At 44.5% G+C, this 25,482-nt stretch overlaps 1 protein-coding gene across 1 annotated transcript in view; it reads right to left on the bottom strand.

Moving 5' to 3' along the window:
* The window catches only part of MOV10L1 (Mov10 like RNA helicase 1), a 120,672-nt gene that overhangs the window by 56,692 nt on the left and 38,498 nt on the right, over positions 1-25,482 (bottom strand). The window contains exons 7-14 of the mRNA XM_075599833.1: positions 24,616-25,215; positions 23,474-23,668; positions 21,850-21,964; positions 20,942-21,119; positions 17,904-17,974; positions 15,827-15,918; positions 11,991-12,049; positions 119-231 (exon numbers count right to left, since the gene is read on the bottom strand). Of these exons, the coding sequence (XP_075455948.1) occupies positions 119-231; positions 11,991-12,049; positions 15,827-15,918; positions 17,904-17,974; positions 20,942-21,119; positions 21,850-21,964; positions 23,474-23,668; positions 24,616-25,215 (1,423 nt within the window). The remainder of the gene's footprint in view (positions 1-118; positions 232-11,990; positions 12,050-15,826; positions 15,919-17,903; positions 17,975-20,941; positions 21,120-21,849; positions 21,965-23,473; positions 23,669-24,615; positions 25,216-25,482) is intronic.

Here is a 25,482-nt window from a genome sequence, read left to right as displayed (position 1 = left end):
GTTTCACAAACATATTGTGCAATCTATTCGATAGTTCCAAACAACGCCCCTCATTAACAACGTATTAGACTCCAAGTCCCCGAGGCGCCTTTATAAAAAGAGCCTGTGTTTAATTCACCTGCTTTTCCTGCTGGTTGAGCGGTTGTTCTTGATTGTCTTTCGGACCCGGCTTGTCACTCCCTGTAGTGATGACTTGTGGGGATTGTAATATCACAGTCTCGGGGAACAACACTACGGAAGAAATAAATAGCCTGCATTATACCAGAGCCATTTAGAGATTCTTTAGGACCTGGATCTCATACAATAAAAATTAGCGTTCTCCCCAACTTGGTCAGCTGTTGGCTAGTGAAACAGATGTAGTAGAGGCATACAGGAGCTGTGTTGAATTAAAAAAAATCATAATAATAATAATAAAAATGGTGTGAGTCATTCAACCCAAACACATATATTCTCAAATACTCTCCCACATGCCGTGGGGTCAGACAAAGTCTGCTCTTGGACCTCTTTGGTCAACAGTGTGCTAACATGCCTCATATCTTGATGGGTTCAGGGCAAGTCTATGAGCTTAACAAAGCTACTATTACTACTGTTTGGTCTCTTTTATAACCATAAATGGTTTCTTTTTCCCTTTTTGTACTGTAACTGTGGAGGACTTTGAGCCCCATTGGGAGAAAAGTGCTATATAAAGTTATTAATTACTAATACGAAGCCCTTGAATTGTTCCAATTGATATTTTTAGCTTCCTTTTGGAATAGTTGAAGGAAGCCAAATCAGGATTACATGGAAAAAGAAGCACCCAGTCAAATATATAACCTATTTGCATGGATTACAGTATGTAAATCATCCATGCATGCATTAAATAAAGAACTGGGCTGTAAACTTGGACAGGTTCCTCACCAACTTCAGCTTCCTAAGAATAAGCTTTTCAAAGTTAAAATCAAGATTGGGGTAGTAGTTTCTAATTCGGCATGTAGAACTACATGCATGTATTCCTATTGGAATACTCATCTTTCCAATATGCAATGGACTCAGTATACAGTAGCTAAATACAAAGTGTGTACCGTGGATTTGGGCAGGAGGTATAAAGTACAAGCTTTTCCAACCTGCACATCAGAATCTATCATCTACCTAATAATGTGTCCCCGCAGTCTGCATTATGTTGAAAAGATGGATCGCACATTTTGGGAACGTACAAAACGAAAATAGATCCAACATCAGGAGAGCACTGGAACGCAGGGAATCTAATAAACCTGTTGCAAAACATTTCTTGGACAAAAGTAGATCAGCTTTCCACATGAAGACATAGGCTTATTGATCAGGAGAAACGACCAACGTGTGGAGGGGACCGAGCCTGTCTACTCCTAACAAGAGAAGCTAAGTAGATCTTCACCTTGGGCATAGTCAGTGGCGGATTTCCCATTAGGCCCAATTTTTAGGCGCCATGCGCAATCGGTGCTTGCCAGCAGTGCGCGCGGCTGGCAAGTGCCGTTCACGCGCCCGGCAATGTGATGTTACATTGCCATGGCAACGCGATGGTGCGGCACTGGATCAGGTAAGTGCCTACGGCGGCATGTTTTAAAATCCGACACTGGTCAGTCTCACCAAAAGATCTGAATGAGGAACTCATCCTGTCCAGTAACCTTTGATACATACATACAAACGTAAGTGGATATTCTGATTTAAAAATAGTTTCTAATCAACAGTTAAAACAAAATGTTACTACAGATGATCCCCGTTATAGCGCGACCCGTTATAACGCGGTTTTCACATGGCTCCCGTTTAAAAAAAATTTTTTTTTGCACACTGCACACACACTCACTGCGTGCACGCTTTCACTGCGCGCACGCTCACTGCGCGCGCACTCACTGCGCACACTGATCATAGCACACACTGCTCACAGCACACACTGTCACAGCACACTGCACACTACACAGCACTCACAGCACACAGCACTCACAACACACAGCACCACACCTCCCACTCCCCCTCCCTACCTTTGGTGTCGGCTGCTGAGATCGGAGCGGAGCTGGCATCAGGAGGAGGGAGGGGTGTCAGGAGGAGGGGGGGGTGTCGGGAGGAGGGGGGGTGAGTGAGGAGCAGGCTGGGACTCGGAGGGCCGCGTGGGCTATGCCACAGAGGGCCGGTAGGTGTGGGGGCATGGGGGGGGGGGGAGGAAATGGATGCCGGTGGTGGGAGGTAAGGAGCAGGTTGCGGCTGGACTCGCCGTTGCTAGGGGATGTGTAGGGCTTCCGGCCACCTCTTCCTTCCCTCCCTCCTCACTCCCTCCCTCCCGATCAGGCGCGCGGCGGCCATTTTTTAAAAATTAGCGCAACCCCGGTTCTAGCACGGTCGGATCGAGTGGCCCCCGAGGACCGTGCTATAACGGGGTTTAGCTGTATGTGGTTTTTGGACTTAATTTTGTCTCTCTATACATTTTACATGGAGACTGATGTTCTAAACACAGAGAGCTAGCATGCTTTTTGTATTGATATCCAATTGCCATGCTCCTTATACTTTTGATACACGCTAACAATTTTGCGATAAATATACTACAGCCAGATAACGGTTATATTCATTAAAGCCGCAGTAATTATCCCCACCCCTTTTTTATTTCTATATGTTAAGCGTGTGACAATCTTTAATTCTACATTCTTACCTAAGGTGGCAATCGTTTCGTGCTCCTGTTATAAATCTGTAAAAATCCCGATTGTGTGCCTAACATAATGGCCGTCTTTCAGTTCCAATGAATCCTTCAGTCAGTGTAACTCAGCAGCTACAATGTATCCTTATATTACTGGGTAACATTATCTATTGTTACTGTTTACAGCTCAAACTGCTGGGAATATTGGCAACATATCACAAACGTGTTGCAATTTTTTTGCACTGCTGGGGACATGTGCTAAAACCGGCTACAGAAATCCAAAGGATTCTCCGTATATTAAAATGGATTAAAATGGCATTAAGAGTTGAAGAATAATTCCGCGTCCATGCTGCCTGCTAGCAAGCACGAGACGGAGTGCCGTGACGTCACGCTCGCAGTAGGGGCGGCCCATCGCGCAGGCAAGAGATTATATATACAGTTAGGTCCGAAAATAATTGGACACTGACACAATTTTCATAATTTTGGCTCTGTACGCCACCACAATGGATTTGAAATGAAACAACCGAGATGCAATAGAAGTGCAGACTTTCAGCTTTAATTCAAGGGGTTGAACAAAAATATCGTATGAAACGTTTAGGAATTGCAACCATTTTCATACACAGTCCCCTTATTTTAGGGGCTCAAATGTAATTGGACAAATTAACACAATCATAAATAAAATGTTCATTTTAAAATACTTTGTCGAGAATCCTATGCAGGCAATGACTGTTTGGTCTGGAACGCATGGACATCACCAAACGCTGGGTTTCCTCCTTTGTGATGCTTTGCCAGGCCTTTACTGCAGCTGTCTTCAGTTGTTTGTTCGTGGATCTTTCTGCCTTAAGTTTTGTCTTCAGCAAGTGAAATGCATGCTCAATCGAGTTGAGATCAGGTGATTGACTCAGCCATTGCAGATATTCCACTTCCTTGTCTTAAAAAACTCCTGGGTTGCTTTCGCAGTATGTTTTGGGTCATTGTCCATCTGTAAAGTGAAGCGCCGTCCAATCAACTTCGCTGAATTTGTCTGAATCTGAGCAGACAATATATCCCTATACACTTCAGGATTCATCCGGCTGCTTCGGTCTTCTGTCACATCATCAATAAACACTAGTGACCCAGGGCCATTGTAAGCCATGCATGCCCATGCCATCGCACTGCCTCCACCGTGTTTTACAGATGATGTGGTATGCTTCGGATCATGAGCCGTTCCAAGCCTTCTCCATACTTTTTTCTTCCCATCATTCTGGTACAGGTTGATCTTAGTTTCATCTGTCCAAAGAATGCTGTTCCAGAACTGGGCTGGCTTTTTTTTTTAGATATTGTTTGGCAAAGGCTAATCTGGCCTTTCTATTCTTGAGGCTAATGAATGGTTTGCACCTTGTGGTGAACCCTCTGTATTTGCTCTCGTGAAGTCTTCTCTTTATGGTAGACTTGGATAATGATATGCCTACCTCCTGGAGAGTGTTCTTCACTTGGCTGGATGTTGTGAAGGGGTTTTTCTTTACCATGGAAAGGACCCTACGATCATCCACCACTGTTGTCTTCCGTGGACGTCCAGGCCTTTTTGTGTTGCAGAGCTCACCAGTGCATTCTTTTTTCCCTCAGAATGTACCAAACTGTTGATTTGGCCACTCCTAATGTTCCTGCTATCTCTGATGGATTTTCTTTTTTTTGCAACCTAAGGATGCCCTGTTTCACTTGCATTACATAGTTACATAGTTGATGAGGTTGAAAAAAAGACTTCCGTCCATCAAGTTCAACCTATGCTAAATTTAGACAACAGATACTTTATCCTATATCTTTACTTATTGATCCAGAGGAAGGCAAACAAAAAACCCCATTAAGGGGAAAAATTAATTCCTTCCTGACTCCAATAATTGGCAATCGGATTAATCCCTGGATCAACATCCTTCCCATGTATACTTATTTGGTATATCCCTGTATACCTTTCCCATCTAAAAAGATGTCCAACCTTTTTTTGAACAAATCTATTGTATCTGCCATCACAGTCTCCATGGGTAATGAATTCCACATTTTAACTGCCCTTACTGTAAAGAACCCTTTCCTTTGTTGCTGGTGAAATTTCCTTTCCTCCAACCTTAAGGGATGGCCCGAGTCCTTTGTACTGCCCGTGGGATGAATAGTTCTTTTGAAAGCTCCTTGTATTGTCCCTGAATATATTTGTATATAGTTATCATATCCCCTCTTAGACGCCTCTTTTCTAATGTAAATAAATCTAATTTAGCTTGCCTCTCCACATAAGTTAGAATGTCCACCACCTTTATTAATTTGGTGGCTCTTCTCTGCATTCTCTCTAGTTCCATAATGTCTTTTCTTAGGATTGGTGCCCACAATTGTACTCCATATTCAAGGTGTGGTCTTACTAATGCTTTGTAAAGGGGCATAATTATGTTTACTTCCCTTCCATCCATTGCCCGTTTGATGCAAGATAAGATCTTGTTTGCCTTTGCAGCTACTGCATGACATTGGGCACTATTGCTAAGCCTGCTGTCTACAAGCACTCCTAAATCCTTCTCCATCAAGGATTCCCCCAATATATCTCCATTTAATTTGCAAGTCGCCATTTTATTCTTGTATCCCAAATGCATAACCTTACATTTATCTGTATTAAACCTCACCTGCCATTTACCTGCCCACGTTTCCAGTCTCTCCAAGTCCTTCTGAAGAGAAATTACATCCTGCTCTGATTTTATTATCTTACACAATTTAGTATCATCAGCAAAGATGGAGACTTTGCTCTCGATCCCAACCTCAAGGTCATTAATAAACAAGTTAAAAAGCAGGGGTCCCAGTACCGATCCTTGAGGTACTCCACTCACGACTTTAGCCCAACCTGAAAAAGTTCCATTTATGACAACCCTCTGTTGTCTGTCCTTTAACCAGTTTTCAATCCAGGTGCATATATTATTACTGAGTCCAATTTTCTTTATTTTGTACACCAACCTCTTGTGTGAAACCGTATCAAAAGCCTTTCCAAAATCTAAGTAGACCACATCAATTGCATTACCCTGGTCTAAATTCCTACTTACCTCCTCAAAGAAACAAATAAGGTTAGTTTGGCAAGATCTATCCTTCATAAATCCATGCTGACTATTACTAATAATTTTGTTTTCCATTAGGTATTCCTGAATATTATCCCGTATTAAACCTTCAAGTAGTTTCCCTACTATTGAAGTCAGGCTTACAGGTCTGTAATTTCCCGGTTGTGATCTAGCTCCTTTGACCGCATGTTGTGGGTTCACAGCAACAGCTTCCAAATGCTAATGCCAGACCTTTTACCTGCTTAATTGATGATGAAATAGCGAAGGAATAGCCCACACATGTCCATGAAACAGCTTTTGAGTCAATTATCCAATTACTTTTGGTCCCTTGAAAAAGAGGAGGCTACATATTATAGAGATGTAATTCCTAAACCCTTCCTCCAATTTGGATGTGAATACCCTCCCATTAAAGCTGATAGACTGCACTTTAAGCCCATATTCATTATTTAACTGTAACTTGAGTTTATTTTGGTACACAGCCGAAATAACAAAACTTGTATCAGTGTCCAATTATTTCCGGACGTGCGTGTATGTGTATATATGTGTATATATGTGTATATACGTGTATATATATATATATTTTTATTTATTAGTGGTCGACAAATCACCCAAAAATCTACTCGCCGAACAAAAAAAATCTACTCGCCAACTAGCCCCGCCACTAGTCCCGCCCCCAGACGGGCTTTAAATTTTTTTTTTAATAAATTCCTAGTAAGAACAACATTTGTTTTTGACATAAGTTTATTTATTGTATTACATTATACTACAATTAGTCCTTGTTAAGTGTGTGTGTGTGTGTCTGTGTGTGTCTGTGTGTGTGTGTGTGTGTGTGTGTGTAAATGTCGGATTTAGAAAAAAAAGCCAGGTGTGAATGACTAGTTTCCTGCACCCCTTAACCAGTGTCTGGATGCCCCCGCTTCTGAATATCTAAAGCAGCAATCCCACCTGGGATCTTACCTGATTCGCAGACCCTCAATGTCCAGGTACCTCATTCCCGCAATGTTATATGTTGGAGGGGAGGCGTTCCCTACCCGTCTTCTGGGTTAGGGGGGATTCCGATGTCTCCCATGTGAAGTTCAAGAGTTATATCTGGAAGAAAGCAGTATAGGTTATTTCGGTGTAGGTATAGGCCAGTTAAGATATATAGGGTAAATAAGATATCCAGATCCAGAGTGTGAGACACAGAGAGAGAGTGTGTGTGTGTGCGTGTGAGACACAGAGAGTGTGTGTGTGTGTGTGTGTGTGTGTGTGTGTGTGCGTGCGTGCGTGCGCGTGAGACACAGAGAGTGTGTGTGTGCGCGTGAGACACATAGAGAGTGTGTGTGTGCGCGTGAGACACATAGAGAGTGTGTGTGTGCGCGAGACACAGAGAGAGTGTGTGCGCGAGACACAGAGTGTGCGCGTGAGACACAGAGTGTGCGCGTGAGACACAGAGTGTGCGCGTGAGACACACAGAGAGTGCGCGTGAGACACAGAGAGAGAGTGCGCGTGAGACACAGAGAGAGAGTGCGCGTGAGACACAGAGAGAGAGAGTGCGCGTGAGACACAGAGAGAGAGTGCGCGTGAGACACAGAGAGAGAGGGCGCGTGAGACACAGAGAGAGAGAGTGCGCGTGAGACACAGAGAGAGAGTGCGCGTGAGACACAGAGAGAGAGTGCGCGTGAGACACAGAGAGTGCGCTTGAGACACAGAGAGTGCGCGTGAGACACAGAGAGAGTGTGCGCGTGAGACACAGAGAGAGGGTGACATGGTGAGACACAGAGTGAGGGTGACATGGTGAGACAGAGGGTGACAGGGTGAGACAGAGGGTGACAGGGTGAGTGACACTCAACACACTCTCCCAATTATACACACACACACACACACACACACACACACACACACACACACACACACACACAGAGAGAGACACCAACCCCTTCCCCTCTGCGAGAGCGAGTGTCCGCCCGCTCAAATTCCTCTCTCTCCCTCTTATCAGCGGTGCCGACAGGAGATGAAATACAGCAGTGACCGCGCGGCTGCTTTAAGGCTGAAGCCGGCTCACGACAGTGGTATGCTGCATCTCCCTTTCTCCCCCACCCTCCCTTACCTGCCATGAGAGTGAGGGAATCCAGCCTGGGGGGGCTCCCTCCGTCCGCCTCGCCCACAATACACACGGAGGCAGCAGCAGCAGCAGCAGCAGCAGCAACTTCCTCCAGCCACACAGCGCCGCTCCGCAGACACATCCAGCCACAATCTCCAGGCCTCTCCCCGCCTCTGGTCCCGACAGTTGCTAGGAGATCCTTAAAGTGCGGGAGTGCCTGTATGCGGATGCGTGGCGTAGCGTCACTGCAGTGCCTCCAAGGGATGTCTGCGGCTGGGCTATTCTTCCAGCGTCCCGCGTTGCTAGGTGACACGCTGGATCGCGTCCCAGCATTCTGAAATGAGGCACAGCACAGCAGCGGCACTAGACAGGGGGTTAAATGCACTCACTCTCACTCACACACACACACAGACACACACATATATATGCATATATATCTATGTGTATCTGCACACACCACGCCTACCAACGCAGTATGGACGCTCCAATTAATTTTACATTGATTTGATTGCGCAGCTCGCGCGCGTTCTGCATGGTCGAGGCCTTAATTAACTCTTGCAGCATTAGTGATTTTTTTTTTATTAAACAAAAAAAGAAAGAAAAAAAAACCCCACAAGATTACACGTTTTGCTGCTTTGTTACTAGTTAGCTAGTAACTTTCTGCCACTGTCCTCCTCTTAGAGCAAATGGGATCAGTTGAGGAGGTTGGACGGTCGATAATATAGCTATAACCTATAGCACATTTAGCTCTTTGCCCTACAGTATATGTGCCTATTTTCTGTCTCTTTATCTGTCCTGTCCATATACAATCCACACACGGAATGAATTGAAGGGAGGAGACAAGGGCACAAGATAACCTCTTGCTTGTTATGCTCTCTGTTCAGTAGTTTGCTGATACTAGAACAGTGGTTATTGCCATTCCATTTTACAAACTGCGTACCCAGCAGAATGCTTAGCTGTATAGGGAGAGGCATTCACAGAAAAAAAAAAAAGAGAGAGGGGTAGTGATGCCACATAATAGATCATTGCGGAGAACTCACAGAGTACAATGTTTAGTTTTGGAGCCCATATCTTTGAAAGGATGTAAATAAATTGGAAATTATGCAAAAAAAATTATGCAAAAAAATTAAATAAATTATAGGGCTACTAAAATGGTGAAATAACAGCAGAAGGCTCATCAGTAAAGATTAAAAGGGCCTCAATATGTACAGATAACTTCACTCCTCTTATCTGATATTATCGAACTTTCAATACTCTTGATGCATCGGCAAGTTCACGTGGGAATATGTGCATGAGCAGTAACTGCAGTTCTGTCCACACCAAGTATGCAGAGGCCATCTTGTATACTGGCAACCGGTCTATAAATAGGCTGGACTTGCTACAGGAAGTATCCAAGCATGGTTTTCTGCCAGGCTCCAACTTGTTCCTGACCATCCTTTGCCTGCTGCCTGCATTGACCTCTGCCATGAAATTTTCTTTTGCAGAGAGAAACTATGGTATCATGCTGCATGCTCTGCTCCATCAAAATGGCACTCAGGGAATGGCAGCATCTTATAGAGGGAATAAGTTAAATCGATACTCACAAGAATCACCACAAGAATCTTGGATATATATAGAAGCAGCCAGGAAACTCGGGACACGCCAGGCGGGCTTTGTTCTTCACCCGGTTCAATTAAAATGTTCTCCTTTCGTCTATCACCTTAACCATGCAATTAACCATGGAAGAGACTGATAAAGGCCCCATCGCCCCTTTCCCGCAGAATCTCCTCGGTCTCATCTTCCCTTTTGAAGAAAATTCTTCAAGCACAGTCGGAGGATCTTGCTCCGGCACCTTTACCACCGTCGAGACTATGTACCTAACCCCCCTCTGTAAAGAGGTTCTAAAATTCATCGACCCCCCCTGGGGTAAAGAAGATGTCCGAATACTTAGCACGCACCTTCTGGTGATCGGCGATTCGAAGAGATGTTCAAGATTTTGTAGCCACTTGTACCCAAACCAAGGTGCCCGGAGCCCTTCCATGCAGCCTACTCCAACCACTGCCAATCCCTGATCGGCTTGCACCCATTTGACAATGGACTTTATTGTAGCCCTACTACCTTCCCGAGGAATAACAACCATCCTGAATCTTCAATCTAAACACAGCTTCAGTGCTTTAGGATAGCCCACAGAGACTTAAGGAGAGCAAGTAATACCAACTGGCCAATGGGAACTAGGACCCAGGCCTCAGCTTCCAGTTTCAGCCTGATCTCTCTTGCAGAGGTAGACACCTACGAATCCAGGCTGAACAATGGCTGCGCTTTTAAAATACACGTTCCCCAGACCCGAGTCCACACCCTCCCCCACTTCCCAGTGTTGATCGCTGCCACTCTGAATAGCGTATAAACCTCTAAACAAAGGCTTTTAATCTTGTTACACAGGCAGTGCACATCCGGATACGCTTTAATTTTCTAACGATACATAAACATTTTAAACTGTCTGCACTATATCCTGCTCTCTGTTCCCTGTGTATGTATGTAGGTATGTAGGTATGTAGTGCTTCACAGTAGTAATACACGTGACAATCATATAAAATCAGGGGTGTGCAAAGTTTTTTGGCTGCGCCCCCATGTCTCGGTCCCTGCGCTCGCACCCCCCTCCCGAGTGACCCGGCGTCAAATTACGCCGACGGTCACGTGATGTGACGTCACCCTGCAGTGTCATTTGACAACACGGTACATCACATGACCACGCAGAGTCAAACAGTTGTCATGGCGACATGAGCAGAAGCCGGCTGAATCCCGTAAGTACAGGTTGCAGAGGCCTTGCGCGGTCCCCTGGCATTTAAATGCCTCAGGGAAGAGCACGGGGCCTCTGCAACCGCCCGCGCCCCCCCAGTTTGCGCACCGCTGATATAAATAAACAAATAATACAAATAACACATAATGGGAAGTGCTTCAGACGTAAAAGTAACATTTAGGAAAAGGAGTCCCATCTCCGAAGAGCTTACAATCTAATTGGTTGGTAGGAAGAACGTACAGACACAGGAGGAGGACGTGCTGGTAAGTTCATCTGCAAGGGGCCAAGGTTCATGTATGAGGTGTTAATTATCAACCATGGAGCTACACATATGCTTCCTTAAGCAGATGTGTTTTGAGGTGGGTCTTAAAAGATGGATAGAGAGTTGGATATTGAGGGGAAGGGCATTCCAGAGATGGGAGAGGGCTTTAGATACAAAAGGGGTAGAGAGAAGATAACCTTGAGCAGAACGCAAGAGTCGGGATGGTGTAGTGAGAAATAAGGGCTGAGCTGTAAAGAGGAGCATAAGTGTGTAAAGCTTTAAAAGTGAGGAGGAGAGTTGAGTGTACGATACGGGATTTGATAGGAAGCCAGGAGGCATTTCAGCAGGGGAGATGCAGAGACAGATTTTGGAAATAGTTGAGTGATTCTGGCAGCAGCGTTTAGGATAGATTGTAGGGGAGACAGGTGAGAAGCAGGAAGGCCAGACAGCAGGAGGTTACAGCAGTCGAGACGGGAGAGAATGAGGGTCTGTGTCAGAGTTTTAGCAGTCATGCAACAGAGGAAAGGGCGTATCTTGGTAATATTACGGAGGAAAAAAACGACAGGTTTTAGCTACCTTTTGAATGTAAGAGAATGTGAAAGAGGAGTCTAGTGTGACTCCTAGGCAGCGTGCTTGGGCTACTGGGTGAATGATAGTACTTCCAACAGCAATGTGGAAGGAGGTAGTAGGGCCAAGTTTGGGAGAAAGTATGAGGAGCTGTTTTTTTTTTGTTTTTTTTAAAGCCATTTGAGATATACACCATTTACCTTCTGCTGATTACAAAGACCCATTGAAAATTAAACCTGTTGGAAACAGAAGGATTTATTATGAATACCCAGCTCGTATTCTGGGTTATCATACCATAATAGTTTTCAACACCATGGGTTAGTGTTTCATATTAACCTTATTTGTGGGCGTTTCATTGTATTATAACCTCCACTTACAATAACCGTTCTTTTGTTGGGTTTGAGCTGCAATTTTTCCAACATATCCATTGTTTTGCACTTATTTTCACTGACGTTTGAGAGTCAATCATCACCACCTTTTTATTTTTTCCACAATACTAATTATTTGGCGACCTGAAAGCTCAGTTCTTTAAACAAAGCCAGAATTTTTGAAGACACGTCATCACGTCTAGTAAACAAAGAACAAATTACTTACAGTACCTGTTTGCCCAAGTTTGACCCCTTGTTCAACAGCAAACTGACATCTCCTGCTTGTGACCCTATACACAAGAGGAAAAGATGAAGCATTTAAAAGGTTGCATACGATATTTATGAAATGACGCTCTACTTAAATCAACAAAGTCTTAGACAGGACACGCCTTAGATTTTTCAATAGGCAATATCTGATCTGACAACAGAATACATTCAGAACATTATTGTTGGACCCCCCCATAACAAGACTTGGTATGAACTGGTATGTTGCATTCCTGTACAAAAAGGGTTAATGTTCAACGCAGTATGAGCATAGTCCAATGAAAACACAGGGGGGGGGGGGGGGGGGGCAAAAAACACATTGGCAAGAAATATGAATAGAAGAAAAACGTCTCTGAATTTGCCCTTTTCCCGGCACCCAAATGTGTGCTTTGGATTCTATGTTCCTGCTAATTTAGCTCAGAGTTTCCGTGTGAAAATTAACTAAGCAACTACTTGTAAGTCAAGGTAGAGATGCGCAAACTCCCTGCGCTGCTCCTCCGTCGTGAACCCCCCCTCACCTCCAATGTTGCGTCAAATGACGCTGCGGGGTCGTGTGTCGTCACGTGACCCGCGGCGTCATTTGACGTCACGTCTCCATGGCAACGGGTGTCATTTGACACGGGACTGGAGCCGGGTAAGTTTACAAAGGCCTCGCGCTCTCAGCGCAGGACCTCTGTAACGTCGTGCCCCCCCCCCCCAGAAAAGTCTCACGCCCCCCCTGGTGGGGTGCCCCCTAGTTTGCGCACCTCTGAGTTAAGGCAATATAAACATATGGTACACGTTATAAATGCTTGCAAAATGTTGAAATATTAAATTTAAGCATTTAAATGCATCTAAAATGACATAGTAAGAAGTTTGTGACCCTTCTACTTCTCTAAAAAGTTTTTTTGATCTGGCCCCATTAGACAATTAGTTGAAGAGCCTTGATTTGAGGCTAGCTGTAGACATGAAATACAAGAACACAAAGATCTCCCCACGTATACACTAGACCACAGAAACCACAAGGAGGCTTGCGAAGATGCCAACAGAAGATAAAGCCATGTGCAGAATGAGTTGCAAATGTTATACGGCTACGGTTTTACCAGTATTTATACTGATGCTCTGAGCATAGTTCTTAGTTTGGACAAGCCACAATGGGTACTTTTTTTTTTTTTTTTGCACAGTACACAATACAAAAAAAAAAAGCTGTGTGTGCTGTGCACGCGCATAGTAAGTGAAACTTCTTTGACTTTTGTCACAGAAATTGTATTTGTGTTTGTGATGTTTTAATTAAAAATCAAAATACAATTTCATTGACAAAACGCAAATAAATTTGACTTATAACGCGCGTGCTCGGTACACATCCCCTGTATTAGCTATTTGCACTAAGTGTGAATTCCTCGTGTGTGCGTGTGACCGAGTGTGCGTGTGACTGAGTGTGCGTGTGACTGAGTGTGCATGTGCGTGACTGAGTGTGCGTGTGACTGACAGTGTGCGTGTGACTAAGAGTGTGCGTGTGACTGTGCATGCGACTGACTGAGTGTGACTGTGCGTGACTGTGCCTGTGCGTGTGACTGAGTGTGCATGTGACAGTGAGTGTGCATGTGACTGTGAGTGCGCATGTGACTGCGCGTGTGACTGTGACTGTGCGCGTGACTGAGTGTGCGCGTGACTGAGTGTGCATGTGTGTTACAGTGTGACACAGGGGGTGTGGGTGGGTGGTCTGCGCTCCGTGTCCTTTTATTCAAAATTTAATGGGCGCGTGGGGGTAACGGCGCCGCTGCCAGACGCTTCTGCGCATGCGTGGCGCCCGACAGGGTCGCCATGACTACTGCGCATGCGCGGCGCGGGCTGCGCAGAGGTTGGCGGCAGCTGAACAGCTCCCCTTGATGCCTGTACGCGAGTGAGCCCAGCGGGGGGAGCTCTGTCTGAGTCTCCCGCCCGGCGGCAGAGGAGTGTCCAGCCCCGAGGCAGAGGAGTCTCCCGCCCGGCGGCAGAGGAGTGTCCAGCCCCGCGGCAGAGGAGTCTCCCGCCCGGCGGCAGAGGAGTGTCCAGCCCGGCGGCAGAGGAGTCTCCCGCCCGGCGGCAGAGGAGTGTCCAGCCCCGCGGCAGAGGAGTGTCCCGCCCGGCGGCAGAGGAGTGTCCAGCCCCGCGGCAGAGGAGTCTCCCGCCCGGCGGCAGAGGAGTCTCCCGCCCGTGTATCCTGTGGCAGCAAGCCCACCTGCGGAGGTATGTGTATGTATTTATGTGTGTGTGTGTTTGTGTGTTTGTGTCAGTGTGTGTGTGTGACATGTCACTGGCCTGTGACCCTAGAAAACATACATTACACATGTACTGTACATACACCTCTGCTTTAATGGATTATCTTCCCCTCGGGCAAGGAGAGCACAAATGGGGAAGGGTGCCCATCTTCCCCCCGGCTTGCTCCGGGGGCAGGGGGACTTGCAGGGTGCCGCTCGGTTCAAGCAGTAGATGCTGCCCCCATCACCGTGCAGCGGAAGCACTCGCCCCCGATGGAGTACAGAGCTACTACTGGCATTTGAGCTTGGCGTGCGGCTGGGACAGAGAGCGGGCCTGGTCCCAGGAGCCAGTCAGCGGGTTGTAGCAGGAGAGCCGGGCCCGGTCCCCACTGCCCCGGATGCCGCCCGTGCCCATCTCCAACTGGGGGAAATTGCGGCCGGCTGTTAGGAGTGGCGCCGGCTATCACCGCCGCCGATGTCTGCGGCCGTGTGGGGGGAGCGGCGGCCATTAGGAGCGGCGCCGGCGGCGATGCATATGTCTGCGGCCGTGTGGGGCGAGCAGCGGCCATTAGGAACGGCGCCGGCGGCTATAGCCGCCGCCGCTTCTGATTTTTTGAGCGGTTGGGATGTCAGTGTTGGGGTTGGGCTGAGCCATGACACAGCCCGGCCTCAACTGCCAGCACTGACGTCACATCCGTTTCATTTCTGTCTCCACAATCCATTTTTGCCCCAGTTCGAATGAGGTGCCACTAAGGAAGTTTCACTTCAAAAAGTCTACAGTACTTTGAAAAACCTTGTATCTGTGTCAGACTCTCCTTTAAATTATGGACAGATTCCAAGCCATCAGATACTGGCATATTATAGCACTAATGGTACATGCTGCATATTTAAACATAGCAGCTATGCCTTACAGTCTATTACAATAGTGCCGTGGTTCAACTTTGAGTTGTTTTAATTAGTTTCCATTCAGCTACCAGTTGAGGTTCTCAGAAATTCATTTTCTGATGTGTTATTGCAGTGGTGCGCAACTTTTTATGTAGCTGCGACCCCTAAATTAAAATGTTCACTATGCAAGGCACCCACCTCCTCCCTCAAACTTTAGAGGATTAACTTTAGGGGGGGTCCCTGCTTCTGAATGAAACTACAGCAGCACCAGCCTGTCTCACTCCCTCCAAATATGGATATGCCCATATTCGGGAATCTACGTAGTCATCCAAGCTGGCTGAACAGAGCACTGCTGCTGGAGGCCGACGCGGACAGAGGGCCGGCGGCCGACGCGGACAGAGGGCCGGCGGCCGACGCGGACAGAGGGCGGGACAGAGACAGGCTGCTGCTGTAGTGCAAGTTAGTTTCTGTAATTTCGGTCAGATTAACGCTGCAGGGCTCCTTCGCTGACCCCCAGAAATTTGTCACGACCCATGGGGTTGTGCCCCACTGGCTTATTGCTCCTACAGTCTCAGATTTCCTCTCCCATGTAGTTGCAATGACGTACCTGGTGATACTATGTTTGTAGCACTTTGTGCCATTAGACGTGTTGGCGCTAAAAGTGCTCAGCTCATATTGAAGAAACCTAAAAGTAATTACCTATTGAATGTGAACTCCACATCCATTGGCTCAAAGTTGTATGACTGCTCAAATTCGGAGTTAACCCTCAGTGTCAGCTCCTCATCATGCATCTGAAAGAGCAGAGGTAGTTTTACAGTGTTACAGTGATATTACATGAGATAATTCTACCTATAAATCATCATTATATTTGCACATCATGGAATTTATTGCATATTGAATGCACTTTCACTTTTTCACACTGATAAATCACTAGTATCACTGGGTACTTTCTTATTTTAAGAACTGCACTTTATTTTGGTGTAAGCACCATCTTTTGATAACACTTGGTTTTTCACGAGATCATTCAGACAGTAGAAAAGGAGAGAAATAGCCACACTCCTCTTTCAAAAGATCCTTTATTGCAGTGTTAACCCATCCTGAAGTGGATCAAAGCAAGGGTTAACAGTGGTCCCCAAAACGTTGTGCTATCTTTTGTCTCACTGTATTGCAATAAATGATCTAAAAAAATCTTTTGAACGAAGAGTGCGGCTATTTCTCTCCTTCAATCTAGGATTATACGTGGCAGTAAGGAAATCCCGCCACGGAGAAGCCACGCACCTTTAAATAAAAATCGGACAAGAAAACGGTCCATAGGAGCAGAAATGCAGGGCAAATACTTTCGTATTATGATATGATTAATACACCACGTGCTGGGTGCTTGAGCACACATCTAAATAAAAGTACAATCCTTAACTGTGCTGGCACTGGTGCAGTTACAATGGTAACGGAGTGGTCCCATGTTGAAGCTAGCCTTTGCCTCACCTGGCTTAAATTGCTCTTTGGGAATGTTCTTTGCCGTGAAAGGATTAAAAAAAAACCTGTTTAAACTAAAAGGGACACCACGTTCTAGACCACACTACGCCAAGTCCCTCCATTCGGAAGATCAGCGATTTTCAACCTTTCTTTGGTTAAGGAACCCCAGAATTCTGGGGAACCTCAACCATAACCCCCAGTCTCTCACCCCCTCCAATACACACACACACACACACACACAATCACTTTAAGGGAGCTGCCGGCGCTGATCACGCACACTCTTACCTGATCCTTCCTCTCCCACCTGACACACGGACGTAGACGCGGCTTCCGGCGCCAGCAGGAGCCAGGAAAGGAAGGATAGCAGTGATCTGGCGGCTGCTGCTGCTGAGCCCGGGAACTGCCGGGTCACTGCTACGTGGGGTGCCGCAAGGCTTTGGACAGCTGGGAGAGTTGTACCAGCTCTCCCCCCCCCACCCTTCCACCGGCCACGGAACCCCTGAGGGGTGCACGCGGAACCCTGGTTGAAAATCCCTGCTGTAGATATTTAAAAATGCTGCTTTGCTCCATTTCATACAATCATGACTGGCAAAAGCAGAAAGACTCGCTCGGTGTCTGGAATTCTTGGTGCTGCACTGATAAGTATGCAGGGAGAAGTATTTTGTTCCCTACCCAAGTATTTTGGGAGCTCTAAAATGTTCCCAGGTCTGACCACGTACAGAAAAAAAAAAGCAGTGCTGTGAACTACTGTAGTTCTCGTTTCATTAGAATAGGAGGTGAGAGGAGGAGAAATACTATGGGAGACTAATGCATTCCATGACCGCGATTTGGAGTGGCTAATGCGCCTGGAGCACGGCTGCATTGCAGCTCCATCTCTCTCGGTCGAGAGGGCAGCGCTTTTCCCAGAAGGATTAACGCTGTGGGAACCGCCGCTTCTGAACACAGCGTTAATCCCATGCGCAGTGCTCCGTAATGTATTTTTAGAATGAAATAAGAAAATACGTTTATTTACAAACTCTGGAACCCACACAATTATTATATGAAACATAAAATAGTCTATTGGAGAAAATTAAAAAACAAAAAAAAAAATTATACATATACACAGTGTTTGACAAACCTATACATTTGCACGCCCTGGGCGAGTGGATTTAACATCGTGGCGAGCTCCTATTGGCCCAAGCAGCCACGTGTGGTACCAAGTGGCGAGTAGATATTTTTGTTCGGCGAGTAGATTTTTTGGTGATTTGTCGACCACTGCATATACATACACACACACACACACCAAACATATATAAGCACTTACGTCAACAGCTATACCAACATATTGTATTACCGGTGTGGTATATGCTTGATATTTTAACAGCACTTTGTCCCCTGGAAGAAAACAAACATTAAAAGCTTAACGTGTCCAGTTTTATGCCACAGGAGGCAAGATACAGCCCACGAATTGTAGGTGACACTCCCCAATTTATTCTGCTGATGAATGTATGCCTCATTAAAAGCGAATGTGTACATTTTTATAATTAGCTGTAGGCTACAGCGCTGGTCATATATTTTGCTGCTCACGCGCTTTGTAGCGCTTATTCTTATTCTGTATCGGATAAATATAGGCTGACCCATTAACACGGTAGAAAGAGATGAAGAAGCGCTCAAATGCTAGGTATAATAACCAATAATAGCCAAAGCCAAAGTCCAAGGAAATCCTTGATAAAGAACGCATTGCGTTCGAAACGCGTTGGATTTTAGGTGTATGACAGAATAAAGTTTATATTTTTTGCATTGGGTCCTCTCCTTGCTCCTTTGGATAGTGCGCTCCTCTCCAATTCCTGTATCTGACCCATTAACACAAAATTTGAGATTATAAGAGAAAACGGCAGATTTTGAAGAACTATCTTCCACCAGATACCTGGGATATCAAGACGACATCGAACCTTGAATTAGAAATTGGGGCAAGGATATCAGAATAATACCACGGCATAAAAAGGCAACAATTTTAAAAGAGGCAATTTTAGTACAGGCCCAAAATATAGCAATAGTACAAAAAATATCCGCCGAGGTAAGGAGGATCACAGCGCAATGCAGGAATGGGCCAAGACAGCAAAAAAAAAAAGATTTTAAAAGATGATTTATTGAAGTGCTACTCCAGCACAAAATCGAGTCAGAGGTATTTTATCCCGTTTACTCCTCTTATACTGCGACTTCAATAAATCATCTTAAGAGCGCAAATACTCCCAAAAACATATGAGGGGGGAAAAAACAGGAAAAATATAGTGCAACATATGGTCTGCACGCTCACCCTGCTCATTGAGCTTCATCAGGGGTTAATTTAACCCCTGATGAAGCTCAACGAGTAGGGCGAGCGTGCAGACCATAGAGAGACCCACAAGGATGTGTGGTGAACTACTCTGAGGATCTTGGGCCAAGTTTCTTGTTTTTTTCCCCTTCCTGTATTTGGACATCGTTCTCTGTGTACAGCCACCACAGGTGTTTGTATCAGAAAGAAGTGTTGCAGTCCTCAACTACCATCTGACCCAGGGTGGTCCATGTGTCAGCATCCACAGCACTTCGTGTATTACCTTCATTTTACTATATAAAAAAAACAAAAACACACTATTTGTGTCCTCTCTGTTCCGTTCCTCCACATATGGGAATCTACTCCATTTCCTCATGTTCCTGAGGGATGTTATTCAAAGCTTGTTTGAAGAATTCTACTATATGTTGGTGACTCTGAACAAAAACACCGCCTATTTTTATCTTCACAATTGGGAGCGAGATACTTATAAAGTGTCACTGTACTAATTAATTAGCTGTACAATTTTGCAGTATATTTTTCCTGTTTTTGGGCGTATTTGCACACTTGATTTCCTGCTTCTGTGACCTGTTTGGACTTTGGATTGAGTCCCTTTTCTGGAGCTGCACTACTTCCATATCTAATGTAGTATATATCATTATTTTATCACTAGTGTGTTCACTGGGTTTTCACTTAAAACAGCATGTGCGCTTGAACCCGCCTTATTTGTCTTATTCCTCTATTTTGCCAATATTGCAAATTGGATTTTCAGAGTTGGTAAGATTAGGTGGTAGCCTGAAGGTTCTGTGATGGGATCATATCATGTGTGAATTGTATCCAAACACAGACACAAACCTGCTTTTTGATCTCAGGAACCATCATGCAAAATGTGGTTATGATATCTTAAGCAGTGTCCAAATACATAGATAGTTGTCATGATAATAATCACGAGAATAATGTCGTTAATCCCTTTGGCGCTTGAGGGGTTAATGAGCTACACTTCTTTTAACAAAATACAAAATGCTGAGTTTGAAACTGTTTAGGACTGTTTCTTTGGGCTGCTCTGAACTTCAAAGGCGGGGGTCCAGCCTGGATAGCCCACTCAAGGTGTCAATTGTTTTAATAAGTTCTATAGACATTGTCGGGAGAGGGCAGCTTCAAAGCCTCTTCCAGTGGTGGACTTATGCCAGTGCCATGAGGAAAGAACGTATTAAAGTCTGGGCAAAGACTTTGAAAATCAGATCTCACCAGAGGCATGCTTTGGGAAACCAGCGCCTCTCTGGGGAAAATCCATAGTATTAGGTAAGGTATCGGATTTCCTGTTTTCTACTTTTATTTTAAGAAGCTGTTCTGCCTTATATTGTAACTGTGTTTTTGTAATACCTTTCTGTAATCTGAGCACTGTATTTTTATATATTAAAACATTTAATATGCTTTGGGCTCTGAATGAACGGATTGCACGCTCTGGGGAGAATTATTATTACGATTCGGACACATTTAGCTACAACTGATTTTTGTGCTTGGTTTTCTATAATAAACAGGGACCTGAGGCCCTAGCAAATATTTCAGTCTGAGATCTTTTATCATATTTGCATACCCTCAGGTGGTGGCAGTGGATAGATATGATTCGCAATTGAGTAGGGGTTAATAGTAACTCGCTGGTTCCTTGCCGAGGAGAAAGGGGGGTTGGCTAGAGTAGCCGTTGCTTATCTAAGTCACGTGCACACTTGTGTGCTGTTAGTGGCGGTGGTATACTGGGACAGATTGAGGAGAGATACAACTCATTTGAGGGACCTTTGCGGAGGTGAGAGTGGGGCAAGCTTCCGGGTTGTGTATTGATCCTTGATCCTGTAGAGGAGATATTGTCCATTTGACGGACCTTTGGGGAGGTGAAGAGTGGGTGCGCTTGCGGGGGTCCGTATTAACCCTTGTCCCAGTGCTAGCTGGGGGTCGTACGTGACAATAGTAAAGAGGCAAACTTTCCAAAATATATAGTAGAAGATATGTTAAAAAACTAAATAACCCAAAGCTATAGCAAGACAAATATCGACCTGGATATAAAGAGGGTCTGCCCTCTGCCATCCCCGGCACTTCCAACATTAGGAATCCACCGTGCTTCTTCAGGAAGGCACCACTCAGGCTAAATTCACTGATATCCACCTCTGTCTGAATATCTTCAAGCCAAAGCAGAGTTGACATTTTCTTGTGAAAATTAGAGAAACTAAGAACCTGAAAACAAAAATAAAAACTATACTTCAATAAAGAGAATCCCTCCTCCCATTCCCCCAACAAAAAAAGCCGCTCTCTATGGCCTCCTACATACCCTTTATAGTGTTCTATAGTAAATTCCAGCAATCATATTTTTTTCTATACAACCATTATAAAAGAACAGCTTCTTATCCACTGTTTTACAGGTGCTGTATTTATCTATTGCAATTATGTTTCCTTAAAAAAAAACACATCAGAATCAGGCTTTACCGATACCATGGTTTTTCTTTAGATCAGACATTTAAACAGTAGAATTAAATATATACATTAAATATAATGCTCTAGATTTTCTTTGTGATGTGAAGTAGATTCTGTAGGTAGCAACATTTACATCACAAAGAAAATCTAGAGCATATTTAAGGTATATATGTAATTTTCTGGTTTAAATGTGTATTAAAGTTTTGTTTATTATGATGGGAATGTCCCCTCGATAAAGTATCAGTATTTACTTGGCAAGGAGTTGGGTACCTGTTCAGTGCTATTCCAGAATAAATAAGAATAGTAATGAAAAAGAGACAAAATTCCTTCTTGTAACCAACCTGGTAGACACACAGATACCCAAAAAGCTCTGTATAGAAAATATATTTACATTTTGGTTACGGATACTTTGACAAATATCTAAATGGGAACCTCCAGTTTTATTCGATACCATAAACCCACTGCATGCAAATCTGCACACTCCTGCACTTACCTCTCCTAGACATGGCTCTAGTGCCAAGATGTCCATTGCCTGTTCCATGCCTTTTTTGAGTCTGTCTGGTATTGGATACGCTGGGAGAAAATTAGGAAGCTGTCTTCTAAAAGACCTAAATCGGTTTGTAAAGGAAAAAAAAATAAAGGAATATTACAGCATTTCCCATCTAGGTGCAAAAGCAACAAGATCTTACAAAGATTACGCATTAATGTGAATGTAAATAAAATACGTTTTGTGTATAGCACATACAGTAACCTGCTTTTATCATTTGTAAAAGCAGCACAGGCACAAAATATTTCTGTGCGCACATAGATCGTCATTGCCCTTGTTACCTCTTCATAGGAAACAAATGTATTCATTTCCTTCGCTCACGACTATACCTCCTCCAGTGCAGCAAACTATTCAACTTCGTCAAAAGCGCTGGCTTTCTTCAAAGTGAAAGCACAAGATAAGGGAGTTAAATTCCCAGTTTTAAGTAGAAACTGGAAATTAAAAATAAGTCAAATGAAACATGGTGAGGCATCAAGAACAATTGGTTATCACTGACCTCCGAGTCACTTGCAGCTCTGCCACATCATTCACATGCGGTATGTGGGTACTTGTCAAGAAGCCCCAACTGCATATTTGCAGCAATTCACGTTAGTGTTTGGGATTCAGTAATGTGAAATGGAAGGCTGAGATTATAGTGGGAGACTGCAGGGCGTGCGCGCGATGTCACTTGTGCGTTGCGCACACGCGAAACCTGCACTGTAGGTGCTGGAGACTTTGGGAGGCAACGTGCCAGTGACGTCATGCGAGCGGTTCACCATTATTGCCTGAACCGCTCGTCACGTAGCCGTCCCAAAGCAAAATCTTTTGTAGCCTCAAAATTGGGTCTCCTCGCCGTTGGGCGCGCGCACTATGGGCACCCGCAACGAACTTCAGGTATTTGTTTTGGCGCCGTGCACCATATTCTCGGCCTAAGAGTCTGTGAAATTGTGAAGAAAAATATTGAGCTCCCTTATCAATAGAAACATCGCATTTGGTAATGATGTAGAGCAGGGGTGCGCTCTGCAAGGGGTGCAGGGTTTACAGAGGCCCCGTGCGCTTCCCAGAGGCATTTAAATTAAATGCCGGGGGAGTGGTGAACGCCTCTGCAAACTTCACTTACCTTGGCTCAGATGGCTTCTGGAGACACGTTGCCATGGGAGAGCCGGCTGGGGGGGGCGCAATGGAAAAAAAGATTGTGCACCCCTGCTGTAGAGAACATGTATACTTCTCACCTATGCTTTTTAAAGCAAGCATAAAAAGTAGCTACCATCTGTAGCGCATCACCATGCCTGAAGTGTCCTGTAACCACAGTAGAGTCCTTACCACAGCTTCTTAGCGTACATTGTTGCTTTGAGCTAGAACTCTTGGGGAGCATCAGTGACGTGTTGGCCAGTTCCAACTCTGGTCACTTGCGTTATGGATTTATGAAGATCTTGTGTACAGTAGCTTCTGCAATGTTATTTATCATCAATGTATCAGAAACCTTTTCTTGTCCAGGACATGCATTTCAAAGCCAATATGGTCTATTCTAGAAAAACAAATATTTACAATGGAATTACTTTGAAAAAGGAACATCTTTTGAAACACGTACCTTTTCTGTGGTGCAGACATAATTATTCCATTGTTAGGCACCGGTGCTTGCGGGACTTTACTCCTGAGAGAAACATATTGCTTAGAGGCTACCAACAAGGATTCCTCTTCACTTTCAATCTTAGCTTCAAGGTAGCGTCCAATCAGAAAATCAGTGAAACAAAGCAACAGAAGTTCCTTGCAGTGACCTGGATTCCTTAAAGGGAAAAAATAAAAAATAACAAGGGAAGTGGTACAGTTTTATCCAGTTTGAAGGCATTTACATGGTTTGTACTGGTGGGATCTACTGGTGCAGAATCAATAGTGTGCTATCCCTAGGAACACGAATTCAGGAGATATTAATCTCCAAGACATAGTATTTCCAAGAGCTGAAAATGGTCGCTGACCACTATGGCATTCCTCTTCCAGACTGGCAGGAAGCTGACCAGCAGCCATCTTGAAAGAGAACAAATGTCCTCTTAAGAAGGTCTGTTTCTCTGGAACTATGGGATCACTGCAGTCCCACACAAGGAGACCCCATGCCAGACACCTCCAAATACTCAACAGTTCCCTAAACGTGTTTTATGGCAAAAACTAGACGCCAATTCTTGTGCTTGTGCTTCCCCACTCCCCGATCTCAAATTGCAATGGGAAATCAAGGTACATTATATCAAGACATTAGAGTAACCCTATTGTTCTAGACGCTTTTCTGTTGGTGTGCCTTTATTGATCAATGCATGTGCCCTTATAGCTAAATGCAGACTATGTACTTGTGTGCTCAGGTTCTGAATTTTCACTAAATGCAAATACAAAAAAAAAAGTTGGTTTAGCAAAGTCCCAACGGCCGGCCAGTATTGTTTAATGCAGAGGGCACAGCACTTAAAAAGCATAATAGTGAGCATGCACATAAGGCGACAGGCCCGATTTTAACAAATCCATACACATTAAACTGATCAGGAATCATTCTTTGCAGAAAATAAGGATTGCTATAATGTACAGTATCAAGACCGTGTCAAGCGGAGAATAAAGATGGGTTGTTAGCCCGAGCTCAACAATCATAAAATATAAACAAATGAGAATGAACTTATTTGCACAATTGACAAACTAATCTGGGTAATACAATGATGCTATTTATTTTGGTGAGCCTATGAGTTATAAACATACTCTGCTTTACAAGTGATCACTATGGAAATCTTCTCCCCGGGAGGTATCACCATCGCCTCACTAATGCCAGCAGTGGCCCTTTGTTGTCCTTCCACATGGTCTTCACTGTTGCTGTCACCATTACAGACGGTTCCATTTTCAGTTTCTGATGCTTCTCTATGTACGGTCTGTTGTTCCATACCCACAAATAGATCTTTCCCCAAATCCTCTTCGGGCTCCTGATAAAATTGCCTCTGTGGTATGTACAACCCGGATGATGAAGAGGCAGTAGAACTGCTCATATATTTAGGATATTGGCCCAGCATGAATGGTGTTACATAGGGAGAACGGAAAGGCACAGGGTAAAACTCCTTAGGACTTAATCCATTATAAATCGCACAATTACCCAACACAGTCATCAGCTGGGAAGAATGATTGGTTACATTACTGCATGACCAAGTCTGTCCTCTTAATGAAGAGCTAGGTGGTGTCACTGATGAGGATGTTGATACAGTGAAACAGTCAGATTTTGGTTCACACATGTCAAACTTGAATTTATTCTCTTTTTCCCAGCCTGCCAGCTTGCAAGATATCAGTGAATGCGTTTCCTTCCCTTTATTCCTGAAAGAAAAGAAACACTTCCACAATAAACCATTTAGAGTTATGTTCACAAGTTTATTATATTCATCTATGGACAGTGGTTCTAGTATATTTATGAAAGGTACAGAACACACCAATTGTGTATATATAAAGGGTTTTACATTTTTTTCTATAGAATCAGGTGGTCCAACTAGTGTTACTACTGGAAGTCTGAATATAATGTGAGAACATCTCAAATTCAATATTTACACCCCCCACCCACATACATGTATTTTATACACATGTAGC

This window comes from Ascaphus truei, chromosome 5, assembly GCF_040206685.1.
Source record: "Ascaphus truei isolate aAscTru1 chromosome 5, aAscTru1.hap1, whole genome shotgun sequence".
Classification (NCBI taxonomy): domain Eukaryota; kingdom Metazoa; phylum Chordata; class Amphibia; order Anura; family Ascaphidae; genus Ascaphus; species Ascaphus truei.
The sequence above is the reverse complement of the archived record's forward strand: the minus strand, read 5'-3'. Positions and strand labels throughout refer to the sequence as shown.